This window comes from Prorops nasuta, unplaced genomic scaffold (genome assembly GCF_024137725.1).
Source record: "Prorops nasuta isolate Cenicafe-Biocafe unplaced genomic scaffold, Cenicafe_Pnas_1.2 PNAS00019, whole genome shotgun sequence".
NCBI classification, from domain to species: Eukaryota; Metazoa; Arthropoda; class Insecta; order Hymenoptera; family Bethylidae; genus Prorops; species Prorops nasuta.
Window position 1 is genome coordinate 3,221,388 of NW_027116816.1, and position 19,661 is coordinate 3,241,048.

The following is a 19,661-nucleotide window of genomic DNA, read 5'->3' on the forward strand; positions in this document are numbered from 1 at the left end:
AGGGTGAAATATATATAATAGTGTGATATTTCAAAAGAAAATGAGTTATAGATGTACGTTTGGTTGTCAAAAATCGTCCTGTCGCAGGTGCGAACGTGCACAAATAGTTTGAAAAATTGGTCACTTTCGGAGGATTGAGCATTTGTTGACTGTAGTCGAAACGCTTCAACGCCAACAAATCATTTTCCAAAGCCTGCGACCGCAGAATCCGAACACCAAAATTGTCCAAATGATTTTTATTAGACTTTCAATCGCTCCACTTTCGAAGATTAAATGTTAAAAGTTAATTATAAAAATTAATAATTATCTACCTATATAATATCGGGACACATCTACGTTACATGTTTACAGATAAAAAATATAAAATCGATCAATTAAGGAAAAAACACTTTTTGCAATTAAGTTATCGAGAAATCTTGACTTAACTCGTAAACAGATTGTACATTCTTGGCTAATAGGTTCTCGCGTTATAAATTAAGGGAGCGAAATACTCGGGAAAATTGTATATATATATATATATAAAAATTGAGACATTGCGTGATGTGAGAATATTTCTATAATGGGAAGAAGAGGTTGGGAGAAAATTTCAAGCTCGTTTGTCGATGGATAAAATTGAATTTAGACGCGTGTCTTATTTTCTTAGGAGGGGGATTAAAGATAAGAGGGGGAGAGGGGGTGGCAGAGCGAGGAGAAGAGAAGAAAGATTGGCAGGGGGCGGAGATACGACATCGATCCGCGTTCGTCAAATATGAGTTTCCAGCTCTTTTCCGTTCCTTGGATGACGTTTTCCGAACGAGCAGCCATCCGCGGAATGTCGCGGAATTCGTAACTGGAGATTAGCATGTCATAAATACTGATGGGAACGCTTCACCTTCGAGTGGCTTTCCGGGCTCGCAATGTTCATCGCGCCGGAAACTACCCTCCCCCCACCACCCCTCTCCATGTCTATACTACAACCACCCCTTTACCAACACTCCCCCCTTTGCCCTTTTCCCCATCCCTGCTAGGTTATGAGTGCCAGAGCACACCTACCGTAGGGATTGAGGCCTCTCATTTACAAGCCACATACCAATCAGCAGCCATCATGCAAATAACGAGAGAACCATCCTCCACAGGACTTTATCTCTTGTTTTCCATCTACAAGCCTATTTCTATATATATATATACCTATGCGAATCCTTCTCCCCTCGTTCAACCTGAAAATCTTTTATAACAAACATCACTTTTCTCTTATTTCACTCACCAACAATCAATTTCGGATGATATTCCAAACAGAAATAACGTTAAATAATTTTTATCATTCCCCATACTTACTTTCATCTCCGTTGAATGATAAGAATTGTATAAAAAAAAAGATTGAAGGAAGAATAATGATTTGTTTGATTCTGAATGGTAAGCAAGAATAAGACTACAATTTTTTCTTTTGATTTTGTCATTTATTTTAGGAACTTCTCGCGACGTTATTATTAGATACCTGCATTAAATTCTCTATGTCAACCGTACATACATGTGTAATATTTACACCGACATCGTTTATCATAAATACATGCCTTCTCATTTACGTACATATAGTATGATTATTTCACTAGTGCTTATACTTATACAGGTAGGATTCATCATGAATGGTTCACCCCAAAATCTTCCTTACACACTTAAATAACGTTCTACCTTCTGTTAACAATTGATTTATCTTTATCTTACAAGCTGGGCGAACGCACAATAAATAATCTAAAACAATTTACTATTTACACAGGTGTCTTTCTATTCTTTGGCTTCGCACGGGAAATGGCCGCAGCTCTCGTAGCTCGGCCAATGAAAAATCATTTCGCATTGCTCGCTAATCGGACGGCCGGGTCGAGATCTACGATGCAAAATTCTTAAGTTAAAACATTGATTAAAACTTCCAGATTGAAGTTTTAGTACAAAACTTTTCAAATATTTGCTCAACAATGCGAACATAAATTTACTGACTCTTTTTCCCCTTCCCTCTGGAATTTTCCCATTTTTCAATTATATCCACTCCCTCTCTCTCCTTATTTTTATCTCTCGTAGACATATCTATACTATATCAACTTTATAATTTTATTCTACTCACGGTATTTACACTGACTCTCCGATTAAAAATCGGGATTGTTATTATTTACAACAAAAAACACCTTCACATAAAAAAATGTCTTAAAGTGATAAACGCTGTTGGATATTTCACTCATATATCAAAGGAAAACTAATTTCGCTTGAAGAGGTTGTATCTTACGTTTGCAATATTTAAGATCATACTGACATTTTTGCACAAATTCGTATTTATAAGTCATGGGTGTCACAGTTCAAAATTGTGTATAAATTTCTTGCGTCATAGAAAACTACCTGCTGCTTGGTAATCAGGATTTAAAGTCACGTTTTTGAAAGTATAATTCTAATTCTAAAATAAGAGAGGCTTTTTACGCAGCTATCAAGTAGTCGACGAGAAATTTTTGGAGAAAAAATAAGTTATTTGAGTAACACTGAATTTAGCATTGATTTTCTCGTTTCTTCAGCATCGCATGATCAGCTTGAACGGATCGAATTAAACTACGTAAGGCCGATACAAAGGTTCTTGAAGCTCGGTAGAATTTCTGTGATTCTCGGGCAAACTCGCTCTGCTTTCTTCGGGTGGACTCGCAGCTGTAACGCTTACGTCACTGCCGGTGTCTCGATCCGTGCTCCGTGTACTAGCGTTATCCTCGACCTTGCCACCGCTTCTGGCCTCCTGCTGGGCCTTCTTACTTCTCTTCCACTTCATTCGCCTATTCTGGAACCAAATCTTCACCTGGAAAAAAGTTAAAATTCTCGTTAATCGAAAAAGAAGAGTAAATCAATTTAATAGTTAACGAAAATAGTGTATAAATATGTTATAGAACAGCAAATTCCTTATCATTGATAGAAACGATTGGAGAGCTGTGAATGTGTTGAAACGATAGATTTACGAGCTTATTTAGTATGCGCAAAGTAGATTTTTGCAAATATGCACTCCGTACGTGTAGCAGTCGTAGATCAGAGCCCGAGAGTAATAAATATGGTAGACGGGAGGGACTCGATTTTTTTCTTCCCCCAATCGTAAGAAAACGATGTAAATCTTTCGGACAACATATCATGTGCCTGAGCCAACCCCCTTCAACCCCCTCCAGGCCTGGCAGCATTATACCTTCGCTTCACCCTCCGACGGAACGTACCTTCTTCATGCTCGTTCAAATGCGAATGGGAATCCATGAAAGGGGCTCTTACATCGAAACTGAAGTAAAACCTCCTTTCTATGTACAGAGTACATTTTAACTCCTTTCTCTTAAAAACATCCAATGAATTCTCGTGCCAAACCTCGTTAATAAAAGAAACTCAACAAAAATACGTTTTTAGTATCGAGGACATTTCTTTCCAGGAAATATACTTGTAAGATTTACTTATTTATTTCCTTTCCTCTCTGTCGACAAATTATTCTCTTTAATTTGGAATAACTCATTTTACACAAAGAATCGTAATGGTATTCGAAAAATGGTTCACAGAAAATTTAAATTTGATTATCAAAACCCAATCAGTAATTTTTATGAAACTAATAACCAACAAGTGTTTATTATTCAATTTTTACAATTATTAATCAATGTATATCATTTGTACGATTAAATAAGTATTTCTAGAAATATAATTCTTAACGAATAAATCGATATCATGAATTTTATAAGTATTTTATTTACTGTAACAAAATCTATATCTCAATTACTATTAACCAATGAATGATATTTTTCTAAGTCAGGGAAGTCCCTATTCCAATTAACAGCGATTGTTCAATGTCATTTTATAATCGTAGATAACTATATACATAGTGTTTTATAAGGCTGTGTAGATGAGCGACAAGTAAATGTTTCTAATATTCTATATCGATAAACAGGAATAATGGCTGCTGGGAGCTTAATTGTCATGCGAATGTATAATAGGAACAGCGGCGCGCGAGTAGGCCAATTAACGATGAGTCAGGATACAACACGACGACAATTGAATTTTAGTAATGAGTCGACGTTAATCGACGTGTTTTCGCAAAGAGTGACCAAGTCCAAAACCGTCACCAACCAATTTATTTAGATACTTTATCTGATCCACTGATAATAGTAGCCGAGAAAATTTCATTTACTGGTCGTTTGTGGCCTTGGATGTTAAAAGCGACCTTAAATCAATTCAATTAGCAGAAATATTCACTTATTCAAAACACGATACTTCCTTTATGTTCGAAAATCGTCTCTTTTTTACTTTAAAAATCGTTTGATCGATCTCGCTTATCTCGAAAAGGATTTTATCGAAAGATCGATCAACCGTTAGTATTAATTTCTTCGTCATTTCCGTTTAAGTATATAGATTCTTAGTAAGCGGAATTGATAAATGCAGCGAATACATTTTTGCAACTACGGATTCATAGATTCGATAACATATGAGTATGTGCGACGAATCAATTAAAAGACTCTCGATGATATTAATAAAACTTGACCTACTTCAGCTTCAAGCATAGTTCATTACTAATGTTTCACCTTGAAACTGATTGATCTTATCAGATCGTTACGCGTTAAATCGACCATTGTTCAAAAACTAAAATATATCTATATAGCTGTAGATGTATTCAACAGACAAAAAACAATAAATGATTAATTCAGATATAGAAAAGAACGTCTAATTGAAGAAATATTTACTTTTCAGAAGACATGTGTAGTATCACTTGCATATAGAAGCATATGTATATATATAGTTATTTCAAAAAATTAAAGTAAAGCAAAGAAAAACAGTTGGAGCATGAATATTTGAACAAGTATATGGAGTTTCTTTTGCTTTTCTAGATCGCGTGGTTTTTTCTACGATGGGGGAGGAGGACAAAGCGATGATTTCGCTTCTTCGTGTATGGAAAGTTGGAATTAGCCATGCAGTCGCGGGAAGAAGGATGAAATCGATGTCCGGCGGCGCTCGAAGCGAGTCGGCCTGGGGCAGAATCGGTAAAATATCGAAACAAATCAGGGACTGAGCCCGTCATAATTCAGACTTTCACGTCTGTTTGCCGAGCGATCCGTCAGAGCTCGTAAGCTTCGGAGTTATGTTTAAGTTGTTGAACTATGCGAGAGAGATTCGCGCGGAGGGTTGCTGGAACGAAAGAGATGGAGAGAGCTGGAAGAGGGGAGGCTCCGGATTATTCGAGGATTTCTCTCAAGGGTCTTTTACCCCGCGACGAGAAAACCGAGCCGCGGAAACTGCGAATTTCTCTCCAACCGGCGTATTTTCCATTTACCGGCGTCACTCCATATTATCTCGCCTTGACTCGTTGTACTTTTTCCTGGAAATATATCGAATCTCTCGAGCAGGAAAAACTTTCCTCTCGACGGAGCAGCTTTCTAATTAATCATATGAAAATTACCTGAGTCTCGGTGAGCATCAACGATGTAGCCACCTCGAAACGCTTGGGCCTGCTGAGATACTTGTTTTGTCGAAATTGTTTTTCTAACTCGAGAAGCTGCTGAGAGGTGAAGGCGGTTCTTGGTCTCCTGGTCTTCCCGAGAAGGGCGTGTTGAGCTGCGCAACCTTTAAACGTGAAACGCAAGTTTATTAATTTTTGTTGTCTTTGATAAATTTGATTTTGGTAATTGGAATTGTTCTTTTGCATTATTTCGACGTATCATTGATTTTTGTTTTTGTTTTAATTGTAATTTGTTATAATTAAGAGGAGAGATCGACAGTGCCTGTGTTATTGGATTAAAAAATTCGTATCGAGTATATCGTGCTGTTATGTATATCACCATAGCGTATGTATAGTTAGGTACTCGATTTGCGAAACATACGCCAATTGAATTTCGATTGACAGTGTCAATTTTTCAGGAAGGACCAGCAGTCGTGCTATGCGAGCCGACGTTAATCATTCGTTATAACGATTCGGGCGATCCAATAAAAATCATCGAATGCTAATGCAATTATCGCGAGTGTAAATCCCAATGGGTAACGGGGGATGATTTGGGGTTAGACGTAGGGATGGAAAAGCCGCCCCTGCAATTAGCCCTCCGAATGACTCTTGGCCAGGGGTGGATACCCGACTTATAACGCCATTGGCGTACAACTCGGTGGACTTGACACGCTACTCTCTGTGCATAAATGTATTTGTCTGTGTATACAAAATAAAACTATGCTTAGAAATATAAACGATGTAACATTGTTGCAAAGATTTTTTTTTCTAAAGATAATTTTATCGTTGTAGGATTTTCCACAATTTTCTAAAAAAAAAAATGTTAGATAAGAATTTATCTTCGTTTATTATAATTTTTCATAGGAGCAGTGGAATTTTTGTAATTATTATAATGATTATTATTATTATTATTATTATTATATATATAATTGTTAGCAAAGTGTTATAAATGCTTAAAGCTTAATAACAAAGTTTGACGATTTTTCGCTTGGCTTGCGTCACTGGTGGGATAAGCACCGAGGAAACTTAACTAGCAAGTGCACGACCGGCTGTCAATGTTTATACACATGGCGGCATTTAGTCGAATGTGTCCGGATTAACAGCGAGTGCGTGATTCACTTAAGCTAGGACCAGGTATCGTTCGGGATCGAGGGGAAGCTTATTTTGATTTAGGTCCAGCCAATTTTACGCTCGATGGAAAAATAAGCTATATATCATTCCACACATCAGGAAACCATTTCATTGATTTCCACACTCATCGATGCTATAAAGCTATAAATTATGTATTTTTTAAGCTTCCTTCCATATTCTTTGTTCATCCTGCATTTTTTTCAAGCAATGGTTAAAAATGAGATAATCATTAACGATGGGTATATAAACTCTATGAAAATTAAGTAGAGAGGATAAAAGGATGTCCTGACAAAATTTGTTTATCTGTTCAATCCTCGATAATGCATATAAGTATTTAGCATGTAGCATTTAGCCGAATATTTATCCTCTTGGTGCAAGGGTGGTTTGCCCCCTGCTAGGCACATATGGCCAGTCCAAATTTCCCTCCTATTCGTTTCGCAACAATTATTATCAGTCGGATCTTTGAATGACGTACTTTTCTTTCATCCCTCGTAAATGATTTATATTTATTGCACTTTTTTCTATTCCATCCACAACTTCCGATTCACGAGTATCTATTATGGCTCTATTATCGTCAAGCTCTGGATCAAAATAAAAATTTAAATCACAATGTCCCCCATGCTTGAATCTCGAGCTAACAAAATATTACTTTCATATTATAAAGCTTTAATAAACTGAAGAAATTTCTATTCTTTTAAAAATATTTATTATACAAACTGAAAAAATTTTAATGACAAAGAAAGTTTATATTCTTCCAGTCACAGTGTTACAACCGAACAGATTGTCAATGCAGAAAATTAGGGAAGGACCATAATTGGCTATAATTGTTAAGTCCCTAAGAAGGTTGGAGGGTACATTAGAGATCAACCGTGTCAAAGTGTAAAGAATAAAACGGCTCGTTGGCACGTGGTGGAGGGTTAAAAGTGACATACGGAGCAAGTTCGCGTTATAAGCAGTGGTGCGCTAACTAACTGTAAACAGGTCGTAGTAAAAATAAATAATCCGACCAACGAGTTATTTATCCCTGATGAAACGTACGTGGCACTTGTCGGCGTGGACCGGGTCCAATGGGTGAACCGTGTGAAACGGACCAATAATATCTTCGAGAAGCGTCGATGGGTATGACGTCGACTGAAACCGGATACTGTCGAGGATCGTGGCACACGTTACGTGGTGGATGACGTCAAATGGTGACAGATGTCGGTAAACAGGAAGGGTGGTTTTATCGAGTGGACAATTGCAATTCACGCTCTTCTTTTCTTATAAGCTCTCTCTCTCTCTCTCTCTCTGTCTCTCTCGAATGCAACAAACTGTCATCAAGGCTTCCCCTTCCCCAATCACCCCACAGTACTTTTATCATGATAATTTAATTTATTTGGGGTCCCATTAGCCGTTTCATGCCGCGCCACCCCTTAAATCGTGCCGATCATCGTGGCGGTAAACACCAGCTATTATCTGTACTTAAGTCCAGCCACCTACCATTCACCCCCGGCCGTCCCAAAATTCACCCTTATGGCCCATTCGACAAAAGCATGAATACCATTCCATCCCGGACTATGCGCCACCTCTGTTTTTCCCGGCTTGGCCTTTCAAAAGGCTCGAGGCTTCAGGTACTGGGATCCGTCGATCGATGTACAAACGACGATTCAGCATCGCACGTAATACCAACAACCCATTTTGCTCATTCAGAAAAATTCTCTAAATCAATACTTGAAGAGCCATCTGTATTTGTACTGTATATAGAATTCGAGTAACTTTATATATACGTATAGTTTCAATTAAGCAAGTTTTACGACGTACCTTCCTTTGGATATTTAAAAGCAATTTCTGCTGAATTTACTCCCATTACTTTGGTACCTCCTCTTGTTTTACTGGTTGGATCATGGCAGTTGATTGTTCAACCGGTTAACTTTTTCTCGTGAAAAAAATTTCGTGCTTCGCAAGGGCTGTGTTCCATTTGGAAAGCGCAAGAAAATGTCGGAAACGAAACTAATGACCTGAATGTGAAACGAGTTGGCCGATAAGTTTTTCTACAGGCCCCTGCTCGCCTAACGTTTTTGGAGAAGGGGAGAGGGGTGGGAGAGGGTGAGGTAGGAAAGTAAGAGGGGGTAAAAAGGTAGTTGCCTTCGTTTTTCCAAAGCCCAGGAATCGCAGGGTACATATCTCAGGAGCTAACGAGTAACTACCCTCGTTAACCAAGGGGCGAAGGGTTTGCTTAATTAAAACTAATTACTTGATCCCGTTTCCAACCCCGAGGGGAACTACATTCTCGCTTTTTATCCCTTTTTCATCGGGCATTTAGCCACCACTTGAAATGACTTCCTCCTTCGTTCACCCACCAAACTCTCATCGAGAACTTCCAACCTTCCAAACCGTCCAATACTGCAATCTTCATGATCGATCTTAGTACGATTACTCTACAATTATGAAAATTTACCTATAGAATCGTTATACAGTTTTGAAGATGATAAAGTGTATACATAAGTATATATTTATATATAGAAAATTCTTTAAATTGCCTTAGTGCATGTTCGAGGAGACGTGGATGAAACAAACAAATATTAGTGGTCACGAGAGGTAAGAGCTTGGTTCGATTAGAGGTATCGATCAGGGTGTTGAAGCAGTCGTGATGTACCGGGGGTTAGAATTGAAAATGGCCACTCTCTAATGGATAGCAATTACCCAATAGCGAATTGCAAATTGGAATTAGCGTTCTAAATCGGCGTGTATACCTTCTAACTACCACATAGGTTTGGTGTGCAAGTTCCGCAGTCGCTTTATGTTGCTGCTGGCTTCGTAGGTGGAGTTCGTAGGGGGTGGCTGGTGGTGGAAGGAAAGGGGTGGAAAAGCGAAGGGGTTGGTAACGACTTGGTCGGTGGTGAGTCTCTGACGGTGAGCTCTCTAGATGTATCGGTATGTGTGTGTGTGAAGGTTGCATAGTGGCAGAAGCCCCGCCTGCAGCCCCCAACCGTTCGTGTCCCGCCCCCGAATTATCTACCCCTCAGATACGGACTAAACGAGTCTAAGCGAGTAACGTCGTATCTACCATCTCGCCACTACCAAACCTCTACCCCTTATTGCTCCACCGACTTTCCTGCTCCCAATATCCTTCCTCATCCGTGTGACAGGACGTAAACAGAAATCAATTGAAAATAAAGCGTTGAATATCCCTGTATTTTATACATATAGTATACATGTATTCCGAGGGACAAAAAATCAATTTCAATGGTATTGTAAATAATCCGGATTTACTCGTATCGTGGTTGAAAATCATAATGCGAATTGAAGAAACACGGATTTGTTTGAAAAATATCTATATATATAGTATAATAAGGGAAGTTGTATAGAATTGGGAGAGAGGGGGTAGAAGGTATAAAAATGGGAAAGATGAAGAGGAAGAAAAAGTGTAATCGAGTGAAAAAGTGAAAGAGAAAGAAATACAGAGTGGGGGTCGATGGAAGAGGGGAAGGGAGAGAAGGGTGTGGGATAGAGGGAGTTGGCCAACTTTGATCTGGCTATTTTCCTTACCCGGAATGGCCGAATTTAATCCCGAACTCGGCTCGCGAGTTCTCCACAAATCACGCCATAAACATCCACGTTGTTACTTCTTATTCTTGCTAAGTGTGCCTCCCCATTCCCTTTACCCTTATCCTTCCTCCTCCGGCACCGGTCTCCTCCATGTCCCAGGGGCATCCCGACCCCGTCGATACATTCGCGCGGCGACAGTCGTCTCTCCTTTTTCTCCAGATTACGTCGTCGCCGAGTTCCGGAAACGACGTCACTCTCTACCCCCTCCACCTCTCGGTGAAGTGGACAATGTCACATTGCTTCCTGCTCCTTCTCGGATTGGCCAATCACGCCCCCCCCTCTCTCTCTCTCTCTCTCTCTCTCTCTCTCTCTCTTAGTCTCTTCACATCTTCTTTCGATTCAAAAAATCCTCAACTCATACCAAAGATTGCTAACAATTTTTATATCTCGAAATTCCATCTAACGGAAGCTCCATATACAATAATACGAAAACCAAACTGATGGTCGTTCAATTGGTAAAGGAGACCAACAAAATTCCATTGAAAATTCACCAGATTTTGTTTTGTTTTGTATTTTGGAAAGGACCTATTTATGATAAAAGGATTTGGCTTACCAAACAAATGTTAGCGGTGATTTAATCACGCCTGGTTGTTCGCAACAGCGGCCATTGGTGGCTTAATCGAATTCGGGATCTTTTATATTAGTGATTATCCAGCGAAATCACACGTTTATCGCGTGGTTACGGAAAAGGGGTAGAGAGGGGTAGAGTGGCATAGGTAGGTTCGAAAACAGGTGCGCACACAGCGAGAGAGAGAGAGAGAGAGATTCGGAAGGTCATATAGGTAGAGGATCGCACGTTTGAGCGAACATGGGATGTTACACATCGGGTAACCAAGATCTGTTTGCTTGCGGACAGCCAAACTAGCTGGCAGCTAATTCAGAAACACCATTACCACCTATACGCCTATAGGCAGGTAGAACTGACGCAGCTTCTCCTGTCTATATCTATAGTGCATGCTCTCACAGTACACACTTGGTACGTGCGGTCATGGACTGAATTTACCCATCCACTTGCCCCCCCCCCTCCCCTTCCACCTCTCGACTTCCACCTCCATGCTTTAATTTCGCTCGATCCGGGACAACATTGATGCAGGCCAACCATCCCAGGCGTCGGAGAATCCTCGCTCGGTCTCTCTCTCTCGATTTCTATCGCTGTATCTCACTATTTTTTTCTTTTATCCTCCACCACTCCTCTCCTTTCTCTCTCCCTTTACTTTCTTTCTCCCGCAAAACTACACGAGAAACAACAAAGATTCGCCACTCACTAATTTATTATCAACCCTAAGCCTATCGAACGTGTACTCTGATTCCTATCTTCCTATAATGAAAATTTACTAGGTCAGTTATTATTATTCCGATTTCTAATCATTGTTGGGATAATATAATTTTAAACATAGACTATATTTGTTAGAATGAACCGCGTATAGACATAAGAGTTATTCATAGTAAAAGTAAGATGGGGGTGTTAACCTACTTATGAGAAAAATTGGTCGATCAATTAATGGTAAATCAGCACTTGTACGATAGATAGATAAAGTTATGTTTAAAGCTTTTGCTATCTGTAAATGTAGATATAAAAGGTCGATCAAACGTTGGTATCGAGTGATAAGGGCGACAATATCGAGCGTAATCAGCTCCAAAACCTGCGGAATAAGATCGTAATCTTTACGACCGAATTAATGAGAACGCTCTAAATCCTGTGCAAATGGTTATAATCTTCCACAATCGTCACGCCATATGTTATAGAATTGCTTGAACAAGGGGTTCCATGAATGCGCAAGTGGGTGTGAGTATAAGAGAGAGAGAAAGGACTGAGATTGATAAAAGGGGGAAGGGGTCAAAAATACTCAGATAAGTTAAGGAACTTTACCATTCAATTTATTGTTACGTCACGTTTGTACTATTTATACTTAGTTAGTCACCACAAACCTAATTACGTATTAAACTCTGTTTAATCTTGATATCCCACTACTTTCTATTATTACTCGATTTCTTATCGATAGATAAACTACCTCAATTAAATTCTAGAAAACTTGATAGCAAATTAGAGTTGACATAATTGTTGTTAATAGTTTTCATCACTTGACTAATCTGCAAATTAAGCATCTATAACAATCATAATTTATTTAATTCTCTTATCAATGTCAGTATACAGGTATCTGTTCTAAAGCAAAGGAAATGATCCATCGAGCGCTTTTATCTCTATAATTAGTTTTTATTTAAAATAAATATAAGTTGCATCATCTTCATCACAATCAATTCTTTCAAAACAAATAATCTGAAACGACACTGTTCCATTTGATTTTTAGATTAGTTATGAAAGTTTCCGATAAGCAAGTTTTTTAATCACGAACGAATCTATTAAGAAGGATAATTATGCTACGCGTGGGTAACAAAGTGCGATAATAATTAAATAGCAGAGGTGGGGGGTGGGGGGGGGGGGGGTAAAGGAAGATAGAATTAAAAGAATAGCTGTAACGTGGCAAGAGGTGGATGGATTCTTGTCGTGAATGCGTAATCGGTGGCTTAAATGGAGTATAAGTCCGCTGGGTCGTCATGGTAACGTTGGATGGGTATGCCGGTGGTGGGGATGATGGTAGCGTAGAAGGAGGACGAGAAGGGGATGAATAGACGGATGAATGACGCACAATTAACTAATTAAATCATCCTTCAACCCCTCGGCAGCCCCGTCTCTCGAGTATCATCCCCTTTTGTTGGCAGAGTTCTACCATCTCTTCGCCATTGTTTCTACTCGTCCGTATATGGACGCGCCTCCATGAAACCGAAAAAAAACGTCAAAGAGATACCCCTCTCCCTAGATTCTCTCTCTCTCTCTCTCTCTCTCTCTCTCTACCTCTCTCTCTCTCTCTCTCCCTCCCTCCCTCACTCAGGTTTTTGCCCATCCCACTCAGTGTCTCTCTCCACGCTACGCTATTGCAGATTACGGTTCGTCAAACCGATTCCCTAAATTGTCCATCGACCACCCCCAACTGCCCATAAGAAACTGGATTCTCCTTAATTGCGGTTCTCCTTTACTTCCCTTTCTTATTATACACATACTTTTATACTTATATTTAATCTTCTCCTTTTCTCCATAACTTCTTTCCGCCTCTACGATTCTTATTATAGTGATTTCCAAATCTGACTCATTCGTTTAGGTTTCTCTCTTCTTTTTCGAGCTTTGCTCGTAAAATTCTCTTCATAAAAATTGATTCGTTTCCTAGAATCGACGATGAGAGAAATCTGAAGAAATATTTTGTATAGCAGTGTATTTCGTCTTGGAGACTTGAAAAACACGAAGTAATCTTGCCCTACTCCCCATTGCCGTCTCAAAAGCAAATAATTCCACCCTTAATTTCGTTTAATTTCATTTACATAATTTTACAGAGGGGCTTGCCATTTAGTTGAAAAAATATACCGGCGAACTGTCCCCCATTAAAGAGGAATTCGTAACTCGATTTACATTTACATTTACCGGGATCGGCTGCGCGACCTGTCAGATACTCATTTGGCTTGGGCAAAAGAAAAAGTTGAGGAAAAAACGAGAGAAAAGATGCGAGAGGAGTTCACCCGGCAAATATTGTTTCACTTGCGGTGCTTTCTTAAGCTTGCTTAAAAGAGACTTTGTCTTACAGCAAAATCCGTGGAAACGATGGACCGCAAGCAAAGAATAAGCACCTCCGTCTTCTAATATAAGTCCTCCCCACTACCGAAGTTCATTTTTAAGCTTCCACTTTTTAAATCTAGTGATGGAAGCTTATAAAAAACAGGAGAATTATTTTTATTTAAGTCATCAAGCTCGTACGAAGACCGAAAGTATACAGGCAATATAAAAAAACATGTGAATAAAATCTCCATTTCTATAAAATGAAAATAAATTTCGTTGAATATTTGAATGATAAATTATTTATATTGCTTGTTTGTGTCATTTTAATTTTTTCAAGGTACAGCAGCAATACCAATTTGATTTTTTACTATCTTATATGGTAAAAGCATTCATACAATTAATTTTAAAAAATAACACCATTCACCTCTAAATATTTTATATTTCATTTCTGCAAGTCAACTGGCTCCTCTCCAGATAAAATAAAAACCAAATAGAAAAAGAATTTTAATTCTCCGTTCACATATGCAACAAATTCCTATAGAATTAGATGCACATTCCTCACAAAATCAACCCTGTATACAGATCATTGAACAAATTATCGTGGAGGTTTACGAATCGATAGAACGTTTCCTGGTGGCAAATGGTCGATGTGACATCACTATTAGTTAAATTTTGATAGTGGTGGCTAGGATGGATGAGGCATGACACGACGTGTTTTCGTTCGCGTCGTCGCGGGCATAACGTGCGACGGATATACCATAAATAAAAGCTTGTCCAGGGCGGAAATGCCAGGCCACGTAGTTGCTGGTTCGCGAAGCGTTATAATATTTACAAAAAGCATACAGGTAACAAAGTGTGGAGGGTGCTACATGGCAGGTTGTTGAGTGGGTGTAGAGGGGTGGGGTGGGGGTTGAGGGGTAGGTCTGCAATTTTTAACGAGTCTCTCTCCCGTGTCCCCTCTATAAGCCTCCCCGAGCGCGCGCGGGGAGCAGGGGGCAAAGCAACGAAAACCGGAAACTGCGATGGGCTAGAGAGGCAGGGGGTGGGGGTTGACGTTTTATTTTATTCCATGGCGGAGCGCGCGAGCGCACAATTTTTTTTACGCTCGCTGCTCGTTTTACGCGACCGGTTTTTCGCCTTTTTTGTCGACGCCGGATTGCTCAGCAACTACCAATCAGGATCATCTGACAGGAATAACTCCGCCGCCATACAGTTCGCAGCATCCCCCGCAACCCACCACCCTTTCTCGTGACAGTACCTCTACCCCTTTCCCCTCTTCGCGATCGGATCACCGATGGCTGGGGTGGGAGAGGGGTGCCATACGTTCACCGACCAATTTGTTCGATAAAAGCCCTCGGCTGATTGGCCTGACAACGCGCGCACCGCTCTCTTCTCACCCCTTACCCTCAACAAGTTTAAATTTATCAAGCACTGCGTAAATTTTTCAAATTTCTACCTCTTTCTCTCTTTTTTCTCTATCTCTACCTCTCTCGCTCTTCTCCCAGTTCAATTTTAAATGCTGTACAACCTTTCGATGGACTCCACTGTTCCACAGTGAGGTTGAAACGTTGCTCTTGTTAAATTAACGTTTGATATAGACACGCGTGTTATATGCTTCGTTGATGACAGAATGGATGGACGATAAGAGTTGAGTGACATTTTAGTTTTATCGTTGCCATAAAGTGCGCGAAGCTGGCCAACATGGCTTGACAAAGCGATGCATTAACCATGTAAACATGCACTATCTGCAAATCGCGCGACCAATCTGCCTCTTGCGTGCCTCACTTTTTCTACTTAATAGTCGCTAATAGCCTACGAGGGTTAATAAATTCACCAATCTATGCAAAAATGGACCATTCTTGATATTGATATACATATATATTCTTATAATGTTTATTGCTTTATTAATATTTGTATTTCTTTGTTGAAACGAATAATCTTGCTCCACTCGGTGCAATTAAAAATTCTCCACAACTCCTGAATTATTTCTGATAAGTATTCTAGCTCTTCCAATAATACTATGATTTAGTTGTAGTCTAGAAACGATGTACTGTAATTTTAAATGCTGGTGCAAGTGATAAAAGATAAGAAATGGTGTAGTAGTATCGGAAGATTTTTCAAGGGATTATTCACAGTTTCTGATAAACTACACAATGGTCATAATTTAAAGGAAATTATTGTTGTTTAAAATCTCGGATTTATAAGTCGTGATATATTTTTATCTAAATATTTTTTCCTCGATTGTATACAATCGAATACTTATTTTATTAATTATATAAATGGATTATAATAAAGGGGGGAATTGGTATGTAACGTGCAGGTAGAAATGTTATTTGCCGTAGATTTCACGAGTAGATTAGCTTCGCAATCAGTTTATTTTTTTTCTGAGAAAGACACTCGGACATTTATACGCTCTTCAATGCGATTTACAAAAATCTTTATCGCTTCTAAACGAGTTATCGTCTGTACCCGATTCGCATCGCAATTTATCCAGGGATCATCGATTTATTGTGCATCGAGCGCGAAAATTATTATCAGTGAAATATCCAAGGACGAGTCTTGCAAGTTTTCCGAATGATCGTAACATTGTCTTGGCCAAAACAACTCCAAAAATTAATTAATTTCGATTGCGATCGAATTAATTCATTAACGATTCCCTTACCGATAATTATCTCCAGATATGCGCGATAAGCAACTTCCGGCTTACGTTATATGGTTTCCCCCAAGCATTGTTCTTATCAATTTACCCGAAACGATCTCGCGAGATAAGCCAACATTATTTATTCATTATAATAATTCGCACGATGGACTGATATTGAATATTTTAAAATGCCTCAAAGACAATGGCTAGAAATTATTTTACTACACAGAATCGAGACACCATTAAAAAAGGGACGAAAGATAAAATAGAGAAAAAATCTATACACTAAAACCAAAAGAATGAAGAAACCGAACCAATGAAGAAGACTCAGTTTACTCATACAAATATAAATCTATACTTAAATATTAAACCGGAGAAGTAATTTATAAGGATAAACTCTATAAACTCACCAGCTAAATCCGCAGGTAATCGAGGGTAGAGCATTCCAGTCCTAGCCAGCCACTCGAGTTGAAGAGGATGGATATGATGTTGCTGGGGATGAGGTCCACCGGTTTGTGGATGACCGACTGGCTGGCCCTCTTTGTGTATCGAATGGAAGGCGCTACCACCCCCAGGATGATAATAGAGTCCCCCGGGATGGATAAGAGGTCCTCCTGGATGTAACAATAAACCCTGGTTCTGCCTAACCATAGCGGAACCCACGCCGTAAGGACTCGCAGTGAGTGCTTGGTGCGCCAACACTCCGTTTCCCGTAGGATCTTCGGAACCCGGCGAGATTGGAGGACTCGATGCTGGACTGCGACTGGCGTTACTGCCAGGGCTGGCACTTCCGGTTCTGGTAGGATCCACGTCTATGGACGCCTCATCCTCCACGTTCTCCAGTCGTTCGTTCCTACAATAATTCACCGTCTCCAACCTGAACTGATTCCTCTGCAGACTCGAGTCAGCCTGAAGACCACCCCCCAACATCGACGAGTGTCTCTCTCTGGTATCGAGCGTCGGCGACCCGGATCCACGACGATCCGCGAAGGGATTCAAAGGATTCGCCAAGTTGGCAATTCTCTGATCGATGTCCACTCGACGACCAGGGCGCGGTGAGTCTCGATCCTGGCTCGTCATGGAGCTTCCCATAGAATTATTAGCGGTATTCTCATGGATCCCATGATTCCTCGCTAGGATCTTCTGTCTGTCCGTTTGACGTTGCTCCAGATCACCGTGTTTACCCGTGGTCCTACCGAGAAGAGCGTCGATGCAGAAGGAAGTCTTCCCGATGGAGTTCCCATGTTGTCCACTGGCGTTAATCGTGTAACCTTGCGGAGACGTCCTTCCGGGAGAAGCTTCCGCATCCTGGAAGAACCCCTGACCAGCGTGATCCTTCGAGGACAGTCTTTTACCGCCCAAGTCCTCGTGATACCTGACCATCTGGCTGTTATCCTCGATATCCGGTGACCTGACGAACCGCATCTCTTCCGGTGACCTCGCGCCCTCCTCCGACCTTGGCGACGATCCTGGCTCCTGCAATCTCTGCTGGATCCCGTAGATATGACGGGTCGGCTGGTGCAGCTCCTCCGAGATCATCTGAGCGTTGTAATGCATCGCTGCCATCTTCTTGAAGAATTCCTATCGCATCCTTCGATCTACCCCAACTTGATCACTGTACCTCGATTCACCTTGCGAACTGTCACTAGCGTCTTTGGAGAACGGTATATATAATACCAATTTCAATCCAGTTACCGCGTTATACCCTCAACCAGAAAAAGTCCACACTGTCAACACTGTCGAAAGGAAGCTATCGGTTGTCACAGCACCGTATGAACGATCGAAAGGTCCCATAGAGCCGGTAGTTTCGCAGGGTGGAGAGGTATCTTTTAGGGGTTAAAATCCGGACAGTGTCTCCTCTGCGATTTGGGACGAGAGGGTGAGAGAGAAAAAGCGGAGTAGCTCGCGATTAGCTCGGCGTCGCGTCGTAAAGTGACACATCGTGGTGACCGCGTGTCCAACGGCGAGGAAGCCTTCCCCTCCGCGGATCCAGGGAGGCCGCCACGCCTTCCAGCGGGCTCCGCTATCCTGCCACGCCTACGGGAACCCCCACCCTCATCCCTCGTTCATCCCAAACAGGACGAGGATGAAGCTGGGAGAAAATCTCGCTGGAGCGAGCGAGAGGACCAAGCGAGCTGGCTGCGAAGAGCCTGGATCACTCGACCAATCGGCGCACGCCAATCTCGCGTGGGGATTCACGGATACGCGTGTTGGTTCTCCACGTGACGTCACGCGTGCGAGCGAGACACGAACGATCGCGCCACAAGCTCGTCGAGTTCCTTCGACGAGACTCTGGATACGAATCATCGTGCTCTTTCTCACTGTTGTCTGAACGGAGCCTCGATCAGCTTCCCGGATATCCATTCTGTCTTTAGCATTTCTGCTCCTCGGTATAAATCCCCGATAATCGATCCCATTGCGATATTTCCAATCGACTTCTTAATCCTTATTCTCACCATTCTTCTCCACATCTAGTCGAATATTTCAGTCTTCTAATTTTGTGCGAGTCTGCAGTCTTGGAATAACGTATAAGAATCAAACGGTCCGGAGAGAATTGGCTCATCCCTTCCTCGGGTTTTCCGGGTGATTATCAATTCCCGTTCGGATGAAGCATTAATTATCCCAAGATTTTCTCGAAATAAACCTGAAAATCTTGTCGTTTCTTTTCCAAACCCTAATAACGATTTATCGAATGATCGATAAATCGTGTCTCGTGTGTATGTGTACGGTAATAACAGGTACGAGAAAAATGCTTATCGATACGTAAACGTATTTATTTTACGATCCCCATTGTATATATATACTCTGGCTGCAAGTCTAAGCTCGTGAGTCAACGTTATCGCACGGTTACGCAGTGATTAAATAATAAAATATCAGATATTTCTCACTTTTCGGTACGAGGTAAGAAGCTTGGAGATTCGAGGCGATATTTTGGACGCTTATTTGGAGGTAAATTAAAGTAATAGGTAGATAGGATGGTAAGGTATATTGGGTATATCAAAAGTACACCGAGCGTTATCGACCGCCTAATAGCCGCGTAATATGTATCACGCCCAGTTTTCAAGTAATCGGATCTGTTATCACGCATTGTGTATATACTCTTCCCTATCGGACCAACGCATTTGGTTATCGGACCCGCAATATGTGTCATACTCCAAAATATCTCCTTTTTTTCGGGCTTAGACAAAAATCCCTCGACAAACTTTGTACGTGTAAAAAGGACAGGAAAAAGA

General features: G+C 40.7%; 1 protein-coding gene across 1 annotated transcript; it reads right to left on the bottom strand.

Moving 5' to 3' along the window:
• Window positions 1-1,450: 1,450 nt before the first annotated feature.
• exex (extra-extra) lies at window positions 1,451-18,316 on the bottom strand. The gene is made up of 3 exons (XM_066738818.1): window positions 16,839-18,316; window positions 5,423-5,586; window positions 1,451-2,806 (listed from the first exon to the last, which is right to left on the bottom strand). Exons 1-3 carry the CDS (start codon window positions 17,992-17,994, stop codon window positions 2,564-2,566), a joined length of 1,563 nt encoding a protein of 520 aa, XP_066594915.1. The 5' UTR covers window positions 17,995-18,316; the 3' UTR covers window positions 1,451-2,563.
• Window positions 18,317-19,661: the final 1,345 nt, after the last annotated feature.